This window comes from Opisthocomus hoazin, chromosome 4 (assembly GCF_030867145.1).
Source record: "Opisthocomus hoazin isolate bOpiHoa1 chromosome 4, bOpiHoa1.hap1, whole genome shotgun sequence".
Classification (NCBI taxonomy): Eukaryota; Metazoa; Chordata; class Aves; order Opisthocomiformes; family Opisthocomidae; genus Opisthocomus; species Opisthocomus hoazin.
This window is the reverse complement of record NC_134417.1, coordinates 53,803,342-53,817,816: the sequence shown is the minus strand read 5'-3', so window position 1 is coordinate 53,817,816 and position 14,475 is coordinate 53,803,342. Positions and strand designations below refer to the sequence as shown.

At 40.8% G+C, this 14,475-nt stretch overlaps 1 protein-coding gene across 10 annotated transcripts in view; it reads right to left on the bottom strand.

The window, feature by feature from the left end:
• SATB1 (SATB homeobox 1) overlaps window positions 1-14,475 on the bottom strand; it is a 93,954-nt gene that overhangs the window by 62,403 nt on the left and 17,076 nt on the right. For 6 of the 10 annotated variants that reach the window (XM_075419045.1, XM_075419041.1, XM_075419046.1 and 3 more), the window contains exons 2-5: window positions 8,751-8,986; window positions 4,780-4,956; window positions 3,856-3,982; window positions 3,005-3,128 (exon numbers count right to left, since the gene is read on the bottom strand). In XM_075419045.1, coding sequence (XP_075275160.1) covers window positions 3,005-3,128; window positions 3,856-3,982; window positions 4,780-4,956; window positions 8,751-8,961 — 639 coding nt within the window. In that variant the 5' untranslated portion in view covers window positions 8,962-8,986. Of the gene's footprint in view, window positions 1-3,004; window positions 3,129-3,855; window positions 3,983-4,779; window positions 4,957-5,216; window positions 5,280-8,750; window positions 8,987-11,523; window positions 11,543-11,687; window positions 11,758-11,849; window positions 13,499-14,475 lie in introns of those variants that run through there. The other 4 variants (XM_075419043.1, XM_075419042.1, XM_075419044.1 and 1 more) reach the window with 4 other exon arrangements.

Here is a 14,475-nt window from a genome sequence, read left to right as displayed (position 1 = left end):
TTGCAATTCCATGGCAATTCAGAGCCATGCATTTGTTCCAGTCCGTCCCGAGGACTCCAAGCCATGTTAACAGGGATGCCCCGTGATGCGGGCTCATACAGCAACTGATAGACCTGGCCTTCAGGGGTGGCCACAGCAGTCACAGAGTGAGGCAATTACAGCAGTGTCAAAAGAGACCGTGTATTCAGCTCTCCTAATGAGAGCAAGAGCCACAGTGGTATTCTAGTGAGGAAGGCATGCAGAGTTCATACCTGTGCACCCCAAGGTTTTAGTTGGAGAAGAAAGCAAATGGCAAAAAAAAAAAATAAAAAAAAGAAAACCCATTCAAGTACATGATGCTGTTAAGTTTCCAAGACTCTATAATTAAGACAAACTGGATATCAGAGTTTATTTGCTCACGCATTTTCAAGCTATTAAATATATCTGCACTATAAAAATAGTTTGTTTGGGGTTTTTTGCAGTACACAGAATGTCAGTATTCTGAATAAATATGACCAATTTTTTACTGCATGAAATGCAAGATTAATTAAGAAAATACAGTAAATTCTAAGTGAGGATGATGATTCTCAGTCTTCCATGTTTAGATGAGGCTTTGGAGATGCCACACATTGAGCACAGCAACTTAAATGCTTTACAACAAAGCCTTCCATACCTACACAAATAGAGCACTGCTAATGACATTGACAGAAAACGATAACTACTCTCGTTTCCACTTTGAGTCATTTTTCTGTGGTTAATAAATTATATCCATAACAGTGTTAATAAGTTATGGCACGGTGTCATTGCATTAGTTTGCATTTGTGATGAAGCACTTCATAGGGCATTACCTGTGCCCGTGGAGGTACATAACGGGAGAGACCACTTCTCTGCTCTCAGAAGAGTCTCCCACGCTGGCATTTTGACTGACCCTCTAAGAAAACATTGCCTCCCGACCTCCAACTTGCTCTTACTTCTCACCTCTGTTGCTGAAGCGCACCACTGAGGGGCAATCCTCCAGATTTAATATGTTTAACAAAACACAGACACTCTTAAATCAGTGTCCTTGCCATAGGAGCGATATACGAGTAGTTATCAGTTTGGCAAATGTGGGAAGCATTCGGATCAATCTAGTCATCTGAAAAGGACGCAGTCAGATCAATGTGTCCTCCCTCAAGCTCCCAGATGGAAATGGGAAGATTTAGCCTGACTGATGGGCTCTCGATTAACCACTGTAACAGCTTGTTTTTCCAAAAGTCACAAATAAATAAATGTATTTTAAGCTTAATATGATTTGGTATTTAAAAGAAAAAGGAAGAGGAGAAGCTATTTAAATTCCTGCAACCCAACTACCGCAGCACTGGTGAAGAAATAGATGAAAAAACGAGCAAGCATGCTTTTCACAACAGCAAGAAGCTCACAGCTTTAAGTATATTGTTTTACAGATAAAGAAGTGCAAAACAGTAAACAAACAACACCTAATCAGTATTCTGTAATCTGGGGTTTTGGTCATCTCAAGTGCTAATTTCAGGCTCTGTTATTAGGCAAGATGTTTTCTTCTCCATGAAAATTATTATTGAAAAATCAGCATAGTTTAAAAACATTTTAAAATAGTGTAATTATTGACTTCTCTCCAAGTACCATGATACTGTCTCTAGTGCAGTATTCCTTTTAAAAACTTTTTTCTCCTTTATGATTGCATCATCTACATATATACAGAAGCTGCTATGTGAAACACGATGCCAAAACAGAAATGAAATATCCTATCTCGATAGAATTTACTTGCTTTCCATCAGTACCAAGTAAAAACCAGCACTATTAGATTAAAATGGAGAAAAATCCCAAATTATCTGCAGCCTCCATAAGCCAGCAGTGCAAAAGCTCACATGTTTTTGTAGTAGGTACGTACAAGATAACTTTACAGGCATATTACTGGAATGGTTTGCAACCAGTGAAGACAATTTTGATTATTTCCACTTCAAAACTTCCTATATTGGAGCCACATCACGGAAAACAATCTAACCATAGGGGAAAAAAAAGTGATGGGAAAACTGCCTGCTAATATAGCCGCTGGAAAGACAGGCAGAGGAAGAGAGTAGTGCGCTATAGATTTGCTGAAGTCTTTCAGAGACAAAGACTCCAATATTCTCAGCGAGAGAAATAAAATCCCCATAAAAATACCTTGACTTCCTTAATTTCCCTTTTCCCCTCTCTACCACAACTAGCATCATTTATTTGTATACTGAATTTGTCTCCACTGCACCACAACAAAACACATTTTAAAATTTACAAGGTAAAAATAAATACGATGTTCCCACCACAGCTTCATTGGACGCCGTACTGCATAGAAGAATAAATTGCGCCTTCACAGTAATTTGACAAAAGAATGACAAAAAGAACGGCGAAAACGAACAATACAGCTAAGGCTTGAGAAAAGCATCCGTTCAATATTTAGCAATGCATAAAATGAGGTTTCATTTTTGTTTAGGTGTATTTTGATTAGAACTAATAAATGGCTGATTTTCCTTTGGTTGTTTGCAACAACAACACATTATCCAGAGAGCTTTATTCTTTATTCCCTTCTCATATAGCATGCCAAAGACTGTCTCACTTTATGAATTAGCATTTAAAACTACTGTAGGTTATCTAACAAGCATTCAGATTCAATAGTACTTCTGACAGCAGTAAGTAAAGAGCCTTTTAACATCTTGAACACATGTTCTTGAAAAAAGTAGTTACATCAAAGCAGTTCAAAGACTGAAGAAAAAAACCAGTTAAAATCCAGTTTGCTGTGAGACAATTTTAGTGTGGTGTAAACAACCTTTCACGACTCCCCATGGGAAACGTTGTGAGACTATGTTCAAAATGAATCAGACGTATTTATAAAGATCATGAAGTGGTCAAATGAATTTGCATTTTTGGCAGATTCACTCCACGGGTACTACTTGCTACAGTCTGTAGAAATCTCAAATCTCACATCAGCATTGCCTATAGTGCTTTATTATTTATTACATGTTATGCTAAGTACCTGTGAAAGGGGACATTCCTTGGCCAATGAACTCTGGTTCATATCCTTCAGTAAGTCCTTCAGAGCATTTCTTACTGTTGTGTGAGACCATTGTTCAGGAGGCAAGTCTTCTAGTTTAGGGCAACTATTTGAAACACAGATTAGAAAAGGGATTATTACAAGATTGCATCCTGCTGCAGAACATTCCTTTAAGACAGACAGATTTCATTTTGCGCATCAAGCAGATGCATCTGGAGATTGCTCTCGGTCTCCTGATTGTTCCGATTAGTTAATTACTTTATACAACACATCTGCTGTATTGATGCATGAATTATACATCAGCTGCATGTGGCGACTATTTTTTCATGTTACTTCTACCTTCCTGCTCTGATGCGCTTGGTAAAACAATTTAAGGTGTAATGCTTTCTCACGACTGATCATGAAAAGCATTAATATATTAACTAGTTTTTTTCTTTTTTGTTACTGTGAAATTTAAGAACCTAGACAGCAACAATAAGTGTGAGCAAGTCATTCTTTTACAAAATGCACACAGATGGTACTGTTCATGATATGCAAAAATATTTTTCTCTTAAGTAAACTTTATGTAAAATGCCTTCTTGCAATGCATCATTTAATTGACTAAAATGCAATATACTTTTAATGAGATATCCAAAGAAAATCTATGTATCAGAGCTATAAAAGTTTTCTGCAACAGTATACTGTAAGTTAAAAAGAATTAGAGTAACTAAAAAGGAATTTAGATAAGCCTTTGTACTTCGAGCACACAGCACAGTGGGAATTAAATACAAGCAATATTAACAGTAAGAGCAGAGAAGTAACAGTTCACATCCCAGAACTGGTATGCAACTTACCTGTGTAACTGGATTTTCAGTGTGACCACATGATACACATCTTGCAGCATGTCTGCTACTGTAGCATCAGGGGCATCTGTCACATAGGAGAGTGGAACTGGATTCCACTTCCCAACCTGGATAAGCCCTGTGGGATTTTTATTTTTTGAGGGGAGGGAGAGTGGGCAAGAAGGGCAGGAAAAATTGAAAAAAAACCTTAATTTACCTGTTAATTCCTAGGGGCAAAAGAAATACCTGATTTTAACAAGATCACCACCTTTGTATCTAGCTGCTTAAATCTGGCAAAACAAAAGAACACCCCTCAAAAAAACCCCACCCACACACCACCAGGGATATGCTTTATCTGTATTATGAAATCATACAAATGCATTACAGCAGAGATTTTTTTAATATGTATAGAAGTGTATTTTCCTAAGTTCCCATGAATTCAGCAGGACATAACAGTTAGCATTCCTCTTAAATCAGAAAGGATTTTGCAATGCAAGGGCTGAGTACAAAAAAGAAAAAAAAATACTTTGCAGTCTATAAAACCATCAGGAACAAAATAAAAGAAACAGAGCTGGATATTCAGTCATAAACGCAAGTTGACTCTCAACAGTCCATCTGCTCAAATATGCTTTACACTTCCTTGTGGATCCTCAGTGGAGCAGATTATTAAGGTCAATAAGCATACTAATGATTCAGTTGAAGTCTCTTTTTTTCTTTAAAAAAAAAAAAAGAATCTACCTCCACATTCCCCACGAACAAAACGTGCACTAACTAAACAAAAATATGCTAAGGAAAAAAAATAAAAAACTCAGAGACAGAATCTGCAAGAAGTTTAAGAAGTAAAACCTTCATCGCTTTCCTGAAAGAAATCCTGCCCCTCCCCCAAGACCCCACAAACAAACATAATTCATCGTACAGTTTCGCTATCTTATTTACCTTTTGCCTGGGCAGCAGAGCTGTGAGAATATCCAAGTGATAGCAATGCCATTTCAATCAGTTGGTTGAAAAGCATATCCTTCCTCACCAACACAAATTCTGCATGCTCCTCCTTAGAATCATACTCAATGGCATTTTCATAATGTTCCACTACACAGAAAACTGGAAGCATACTTCCTATTAAAAAAAATTAAATTTAACGTATTAAACTTGAGTTATAGTAGAGTACGTGGGTCTACACAGTGTTATGTAAATAAAACCTGTACAAACAGGCAGAGGAGGCATCAAGAATCATCACAAATATTTGATAAACATATTCCCTGAGCCCTTTCCCCTCACCCTCCCCAAAAAAGAGAAAGTTCTACAAAACATACATCTCTCTGAAAAGCAGAAATGCAAATTTATCTCGCTTGATCGGATACAGATTAAAGAATTACCTTCTATAGAAACAACAAGGTTGACTGAAGAGAAGTTGATTCTCTCTGTCCTGCCTGATTTGTTGTGAGTAGCAGGCAGCACGAGAACCTAAATACATACTGCAGATGTCTTCACTTGTAAGCCATTTTAGTAGCAGCTACATAATTTTGTTTGTTAACATTAAAACTTCCTTAGTCCTGCCAAAAATATTTAATTGCCTTCAACATAAACAACAAATCACCTTGTGAGTTACACATTCGCTCTGGAAAGAGTACACAAGGAAACAAGGCAAAAGTTAACACTAATTCGTGCCTCGTTCACTGAGTGCACTTGAGCTCTACTTTCACTTGCATCTTTAAGAAACAAATCATGATTTCACTATCATTTTCAGAAGTGTACCTGCAGTTCGGGCTTTTTTTGTTGTTGGCTCCTGCACTTTACATTCCACATTTCTGGTATTCCTTGCTATTTTGGTATGCCTGAAAGTAATTACTAATTTCTAGTCGTGTAGCATAATACGACAAACCCTCCCCTACGCTGCACAGAATATTATGCAATATTCTTAATATTGCTTAAAAAAAGCCAAATCTTTTTCCTTTTCCTTTGGCTTTTTATTTTTGTTTATTTCCTCCCTTCTGACAACAGAGAAGTAACAAATGGCCCAAGCTGTTTTAGGGACAAAGTCTCTCCTGGCAACCAGATTTCTAGACTTTGTGAAAATCCCTCCCGGCCTCCCAGACTGATGTGATGACATGATGATTCGGACCCACGGTTCAGGGCCCTGGCCCTGTTCCGCTGTCTCCAGCGGCGCAGGTTGGGAGCTCTTAATGACAGAAAGCAAAAGGGTTAAAAGCAGATGTACAGAACTGTCTTATGGCAGCCTGCCAGAAGGGTATCATCTTTAGCATAAATGATGACAAGGGTTATTTTAACAGGGCACCCAGGAACTCCAATTAGTCCTACAATGTTAATGCCTCTATAACCACTGCCCTCTAGACTTACGGAAACCTCCTAACCTGCTAAGGTGCACCAGGCATGCTGTACTCTAAAAAGAAGATTTACTCTTGACAATACATAATCGCTTTAAGACCGCGTCTGTTGATTTGTGCTTTAACATATAGCAAGAAATCACGATAAAAAAAGATACCTCTTAAGCACGTATATTTGAACTACATCTGTTCACCAGAGAGTCATTCTCTGGCAAACAAACCCCTTCAGGCTCGCTTGGAAAAGCTCACAAACTCACTCCGGTTTGACCAATAGGCTCAGCATGAAAGACAAGACTAAAAGCTTGCCAATATTTATGTAGTGCAGGAAGGAACTTTTTTTTGTCTTTTTTTTTTTTAATCTAAGTGAGACTGGTCAGGAAGGGAGAGAAGACCAAAGCAAAAGTAGCACATGCAAATTGATGATTTCTTCATCGGTTTTAATTCAGCTGTGGAGAGCTTTCTAAACCACACACACACTTCATCTGCAAAAAGGTGGTGGGGTTTTTTTTATTCTTCCCTTCCAGGCTCTCACAACTGATGTTTGACCTACTACCATCTGACTCCGAGTAAGGGCTCAAAATTCTTAAGTAGTTTCACCGTTAATACCTGAAGACAAAATGTAAACAAAGCTTCAATTTAACAAACGGTGCAGATACATTCAAATCCAGCTAAATCGTACACGGTTTTCCCCTTGTCAGTTCCTAAAAATTAAGCTATGATCAGACACAAAACTAGCAACGCGCAGGTACTTCGCTGCACGTCAGCACACTTTTTGCCAGGTACACAGTCTCATGAGTTGCAGCATTCTGAAAAATGTGGTACTTCAAACAACATGGGAGAAGCTCCTGGCCAAATTCTGAAGTTCAGTGTAGATTATCAGAGGTGGATCCTGGTAGTGCGACACAGGGTATCATCTGACTACAGATCAAGCCACTAAATCTTTTAGCAAAGTGTCACTGGTGTCCTTCCGTTAATGTGAAAAATGTTATACAGGAGAGCACAATCTCAGCTGGCTGATTACTCCTGCTAGTACTTGGCAAGACCTCCAAGTGCAGCCACTCCATAACCTTCTAGTATTAAAGGGGAGAGCATTGGTCAGTGCTCGCTGCTAAAAATACAGCATGATTTAAACCTGAAGGCAATGTTAGAGCTTTTGCTGAAGGTTTACGAGTCTGTGTAAACAGCACGTCTGCCATAAGGAGCAGCGAAGTCTGTAGAATCCTTGTCTAAAACTGTCCTGGCATTAAAGTTTGCTGTGCAAATATCACATAATACCAGAGACAGCTGAAATCTCCTATTTAGGAATTTATGGAACTTATATGTTTGCAGGCGTCAGAAAGTCCTTTTTATGTAGCCCCACTGCTTCACTGTACAATATTAATGCACTCTGCTTGAAAAGCCGTAATAAATTATATTTTTAATGCTCTTACCCTGGCTTTCTTAAGATGCATACATTCTTGGCAAACAATCAATAAATAGGGTAATCATGAGCAGAGGCCAAAGAATTTGCTGAAGTGCTGTTTTTCCATTTTTAATAGATAAAGATCTAACAATACGGACTGCTGTGTCTGTTCATTTCAGGATCAATATATTCTTTGTTTTCGCCAAACCGAGGAAAAAATAAATGATTGTACGATAAATGTTATGCATCAGACACAATGAAATTCCTCTGCCTTCTAACTTTGTGCGTTTAATAGTCTTGGTTGCATTTTGCACTTTGCTTAGCAAATGCAAGAAAAATCTGGATTATAAACATACACCGATTATACTGAGAAAAGTAGAGGCTGTTTTAGCACAAATGCCAAATTTCATGCAGCGTATTTTGATTTAAATTAGCAAGCCTGCAGGACATGGTCGAAAAGACAGATTTAGATAAGCAAAATTTACAGATTATTGTCCATTAGAAGTATTTTCAATGCAAACAAAAGCCATCCATATACAAACATCAATGATTCTAAATGTGCCTTTTCCTTGTGTAAATGTCTAATTACAGCAAACCAGCCACTGAAAAATATGACACCCAAGTTGTTCATTGTTCAATAATGAATTGTACTTAAGAAAATAAACTGCGAAGATTGACATCATAAATGACTTTTCCAATGTGATACCTAAAGATTTACACTCTCTCCTCTAAACCAACTTGCAACTGTTATGGAAATACTGTTGCCCTTCCAAGCTTGGACCATCATTAAGTGGAAAGGCGAGAATTTGTTTTGGGGGTTCGGTATTTACTCTTACACAGTTTTGCATTTCTTAGCCCAACACTTGCTCAAAGAATTAATACATTACATTACTTCTATTTCAATGTAGGAATTTGCTTCAATCAAGGCAGCTAGCCTTTACCTTAACAAAAATCAGACTCCACCCTGTAAAGCAAGATGCTCCACCCAAGCATGAAGCTTACTTTTCCCAAATGTGATTTATATCGGAGTTGGTAATATATAGTATTTTAGAATGGAGATTTAATCCTGAAATATAAATGAAGTAGAGTCTGCAAAAGTATGCTTCCCCCCCCCAAATATTATAAATCGTATTTCTCTAATGCAGAATTATCAAAAGTGTTACCTTTTCTAATATTAGTTTTCATCAGGTGTCCAGAGTGTTTTAAAGGCACTCCTTGCATTTTAGTTCCTGTACTTCCAAGTCTTCCTCTTCCTAATGGGCTCCCATTCTGTTCCAAGCGCGCAATTTTGGCTGGTGGACCCTTCGGATCGCTTACATTGTTAGACATTTCTGAATGTTCTTTCCCCTGAGTTGCCTCGTTCAAATGATCCATACTCAGTCCCGCCTCTAAAGATCACCTGCCATGATTAAAAAAAAAAATATATATATGTTGTACACGTGTGCGCATATGTATACGTACACAGCCTGCACATGTACGAAGAGAGAGATACATATGTATCGTAAGCTCATAAAGAAGAATAAAAAAAACTATTTTAACTGGAAAGAAGATGCCTTCTTTAAAAGAAACCTTCTTCAAAAGTGACCTCATACCCCAGTTTACAGAGAGATCGCATCATAATATGCTGGAATTATTTTTTAAAAGCCAACTACCAAAGTACCCCTTTAAAAAAAAAATCTTCAGAGATATTCTACTAAATCTGAGAGAGACTAAGACTCATATAAATGATGATGCTTGTCAAGGTATGTGCTCCAACACAGCTATTGTTACAAATCTCACAGAAAGGTTTGTTCTTAATCCTGGGTGTTTTTATTGCGTTAAGAGAGAGAAAGAGAGAGACAGAGAAAGAAAAAGATTCTAGTGAAACACTTCTCAATCTACTTGATTAAAAAATGGAGATGAACAATAGAGAGATTGTTAAAACTTCAGTTGAGGGAGCAAAAGATTTACTAGAGATGTAGAATATTACCCATTTACAATTCCTCCCCCTCTTAAAAACAAAAGTTAGAAGAGAATTTAACATTTAACTTTGCAAAGCAGTGGTGGGAGATAGCTACTTTTGAGTTTCCTGACCAGTATTATACAGACTTTATCAACTTTTGCAAAGTTCAAAATATGCATATGAAATTTTTCAGATGTTAAGCTTGAAGTGTTAAATGGAGTAATTTACTGAATTAAGAAAAATAACTGAGAAGAGAAGGTAGCATCTCACAAAACATAATTCTGGGAAAAAAACCCACAATTTCTCTAGTACTTTTGAAGGCCTTAAATATTAACAGAAAAAAAAAAGGTGATGCTAAGTTACGTGCTGACACAGGTATTTGAAACCAAAAAACAGAAGTAATTTCAACAGCAGATTAAGAAAAGGTATATGTTATCATGGTTGTATTTCCTTTTTTATAAACTTTTGAAACATCTGTCCATGAATAACAATTCCAGTTCAGTCACTAAAAATCTCCCAAGCCTAGAACATAACGGAGTAAGTTTCGATGAGTGACAAAAATCCTCAAATCTGTTTTACCAACCATATATAAAATAAAAATATCAGTTGTTGAGAACAGAGACTTCTTTCTGGTTATGACTTCATTCATCAATACTGTTGTGATTGTTAGGTATTTTATCCTACCTTTCTCTGACTGAGAAGGTAGACTACACTGACAATAACGTTATGTATATAATAGAATCACTGAGGACAGGTGACTAGACATTAATTTACCAGCTAGTATTTACATTATCAGCAAGTACAAATACTAATACCGGGCAAGTCATATTTAGAAAGACCGGTGTGAATCTGATAATTGCTACTTTCTTTCAGTTGCCTAGTAATTCAGTACATTTTCTGCACATTTCACAGGAAAGCTACTGAAGCCTAAACATCTCGGGATTTTTTTATATACTTCTATGTCGCTGGTATGTACGCCAATGACAAACCTGAAAACTATTTTTTTCTTGTTTGAACACCACGCTGCTTTTCCCGATACGATGAAGAAAGAGGTGATATATATTAATCTGAGCGTTTACAAGCAGCCTCAAGAATGCCACTGAAAAACTGAAGTTCAGAAAAATGTTATTTTTCATTATGCTGTAAGTTGACAGGCTAAGGTTTACCATTCATCTTGATCCCATCTGTTTTAGGTCGTGTGCCTCACTAACAGTAAACGTGTCTATTTTAGCCACTTTTTCAAAAGATATTTTTTTTTTAATGTGTTAACTGCAGCCTAAGCAAAGAATTACAGACTCAAACCGTTAACATCTTCTGATGTTCCTGATGATGCTAACACACTATAAGGCTGCTTTTCTGAGACTTGTCTCTCTCAAGAATAAGAGGATTAACAAAAAAAAGAAAAAATAAGGCGGGGGGGGTGGGTAAAACAAAACAAAAAAAGCCTCAAACAAGAAAATCCCTGTCACTTTAGCAACTTCAGAAGTACTCTAAGGCACTGAGGTTCTTTGCTACAAAAAGTATCTAGTCATCATGAGTCAGAATCGCACTACATCATGTATAGTGAATAAAAGTGATAGATCGTAGTTTAGTTAATACGCTGACTACAACCCAAACACCAAACCGGTCATTTTCGCTTGGCCTGAGAATACCCACCCATCGGCATCCTTTCACCGCTTAGTCATCTTGTAAAAGGCTTTATGCTACAAAGCAAAATTACATGCACATAAAACACCTAATTTACTCATTTAAACTCCATGCCCAAGGCTAAAGTTCACTGAAACCTCAGTTTGGAATAGTGATGAGCAACACCCAGCGTGGCCTGCCCAGGGAGAGGGTTGCAGGGAAGAGCCACCCTCTCCGCCGCTTCCAGGCCGAGAGTTGCCCCGGGTTTCGCATTTAGGCATCTTTTCACAACTACAAGTTTTCATCACAGGCACCGAGAGAAGAGCACAATTTCCAGGCACCGTTTCCCAGAGACGGCGTACACGTACGGGCACACCGCGCAATTTCTGAATGAGAGTCGGTGCGGTATCTCCTTTTGTCGCGATGTAACGCCGCCGGTATTATATTATTTCTTTCTCTCCTCCTGAATCAGCCCCCTCCCCATGCCTTTCCCCTCCTCTTCCCTCCCTCCCCCATAAAAACCCATAATCACATTTGAGAGAGGCTCCGCACTTATCCGTTCCATATGGCTCTCGCAATCCAGGCCAAGCTTTCCCTGTGACCTTTTAAAGAGACAAAGAAGCAAAGTACTTATCTAGAAAGAGAAACACTGCAGTTTTCTGAGTGAAATTAGCAAAACCGACCCGAAACTCACCACTTCAAAACTTGACAGCACATAAATAACAAAAACAAAGGAGGTTTCCTTTGCAGCCCGAGCTCTTGAAGAGGAAGAAGTTCAACACTGATGTTTTCTCGGCCCCCCCCTTTTGGGGGGGGGGGGGGGCAGCAGACCTGAGGACTACTTCCCCTAATACTCTCTTATTTTTGTCTTTTTTTCTCGTTGCTATTTTCCTCTAGGCGGGGAGGGGCAAAAATAGATAGCGAGAAACAGAGTGGCCATGAGCAAAAATGGCAATGGACAAAAAATACAGATTAAATATCTTTTGAGAGGCAGTTTTCGAGGTTTATCAACGGAAGGAGCTGAAGATCAAATTGACCAGACAAGTGTAACGCTCAAAACGAAGAATTCAGAATAATAATTTAAAAAAAAAAAAGTAGCAGGTTTAAATTGAGGTGGAGGGTGACTTAAGTCTAGCTATCCTTTCAAAAATAAAGCCCATGAGTACAGGAGCAAGTGAGAAAGGGGGTTATTAAAAAAAAAAAAAGCAAAGCGAAAAAAAAAAGGCAGCTTTTCTATCCAGTGTGAAGAGCAGAAAGTCTACTTCTAGGTTGTCACTTACACTATTATTCTCCAATAGGCACCCAGAGGAGCAGCACACACAGAAGGAGCCCGCTCCCCTCCCCCTCCGCAAAAATACACACCGTAACAGCCCCCAAACTTTCTGAGGAAAGCTCAGCCCCAGCGATCGCTACTGGAGACTAAAAAAAAAAAAAAAAAAAAAAAAAAAGTTCAGAGAAAATTGCAGGAAAAGGCACTAAAACGCCACTTTTAATCTCGCCTGTGCGGTCCGGGGAGGGGAAAAAAAAAAAAAAAGACGGCAGAGAGGACCTGTCTCCTCTCATTTACCGGGGGCTGCGGTGCCAGTGAGGGGGGGAGAGCGAGCGAGAGGAGGGGAGGGAGAAAAAAGAACAGAGGGGAGGAAGGAAACACACACAACAAGGCACACTACCACCACTACAAAAAGTGACGAGGTTTCACTCCCTCCGAGTCCAAAACCTGGAGAAATTGTAATTTTTTTTTTCTTTAAAAAACCCAACCCTCTCTATTAAAAAAAAAAAAAAAAAAGGGGAAGAAGAAAAAAATCAACAAAACCCTCGTTCTGCTTCTGGAAAGGAAAAAGAAAAAAAAAAAAAAAGAAAATCTGGGAACTCCGAGAAGAGTTACTCGCAAGAAGGGGTAAAAAATATAAAATAGAAAGGTAGCAAAAAGCCAACAACAACAAAAACCAAGCCAGCAAAAAACACGATAATAACTGAAAAAGAATAGTAATGGTCGGCTCTGGTTTTTTGTCTCTTTTTTTTTTTTTTAAATTCTCGTTTCCCCTGGCTGTCTGAGTATGGTCGTTATTTAGGCCGGTTTGGTGGTTGTTGCTGGATGTTACATGGATATCTGTGTGTGTGTGTGTGTGTGTGTGTGTCCCCGGACGGAGCTGCCTTGCTCTGCTCTCCCCCCCCCCGTTTCTGTCCCCATTAAATTATTAGTTGACTCATCACTACTCCTCCTCCTGCTGCTGCCGCCGCCGCCGTCCCCGCTCGCAGCCTCCTCTCCGCTGCCGCCGCCGCCGCTGCCGCCGCTTCTTCTTCCTCCTCCTCATTTTAATACAAAATAACACCGAGGCCACCGGCTTTTTTTTTTTTTGCCTTTTTTTTCTTTTTTTTTTTTTTTTTTTTTTTTTTTTTACAGCCCGAGACAGGAGGAGTACGCAGCCCGCCTGCTGCTGCCCGGAGCCCTTCCCCGGCGGCCCCGGATCATCCGACGCGTCCTGGGAGGGAGAGAGGGAAAGTGGCAGAGGAGGTGGAGGAGGAGGTGGTGAAGGAGAGAGGCGTGGGGGAGGGGAGGCCAGGGCGGGGGGGTTCGGGAGAGGAGAGGTGGCAGAGGGGGACGGCAGCGGGGAGGGGGCGCCGAGCCGGGCCGGGGGGCGGCTGCCGGCGGTAGGTGAGGGGGGGGGGGGGTAGGGGGGGGCCGGGGGAAGAGGGCGTGCGGCTTCCGGGCGCGCACGAATTTGCAGGCAGCTGGGTGCGGGTGAGGCGGCTCTGCCTGCGCCGCGCACAATGCCCGCCGCGCCGCCCCGCGCAGGCAGCGCCGCCCGCGCAGATGGGGCCTGTGGCGGGGGGGGGGGGCACCGGGAGGAGGAAGAGGAGGAGGAGGAGGAGGAGGGGCGGGGGTGAAGGCTGAGCAACATCCTGCCGGCGCCCCCGCCCCTCCGCGCGGAGGTAGCGCGGGTCGGGCAGGTGCAGGGCGGCGGAGCGGGGGGCGGCTGGGTCCGTGGCAGGGTCCCTGGCAGGGGTGAGGCGGTGGGCGCCGCGCACCGCAGGTAACGGTGGCGGACGGCTCCGTGCTGGCGGCGGCGGGGCCCGGCCCGGTGCGGGGCGTCGCGGAGCGGTGGCGGCGGAGCGGGACTGGCGGGGCCCGGAAGAGGCGAAAGGTGGTACCGCAGCGGCAGAATAAACGGCTGCTACCAGGCGGGCAGAGCTTTTTCCCACAATGCACTCGGGGGGGGGGGGGGGGGGGGGAGAGAAGTCACCCAACGAGACAAACTTGAAAGCAACAAGTTTGTACAAGCTACGAGATAAGAGGAAAAATTAAAGCTCTCGATTGA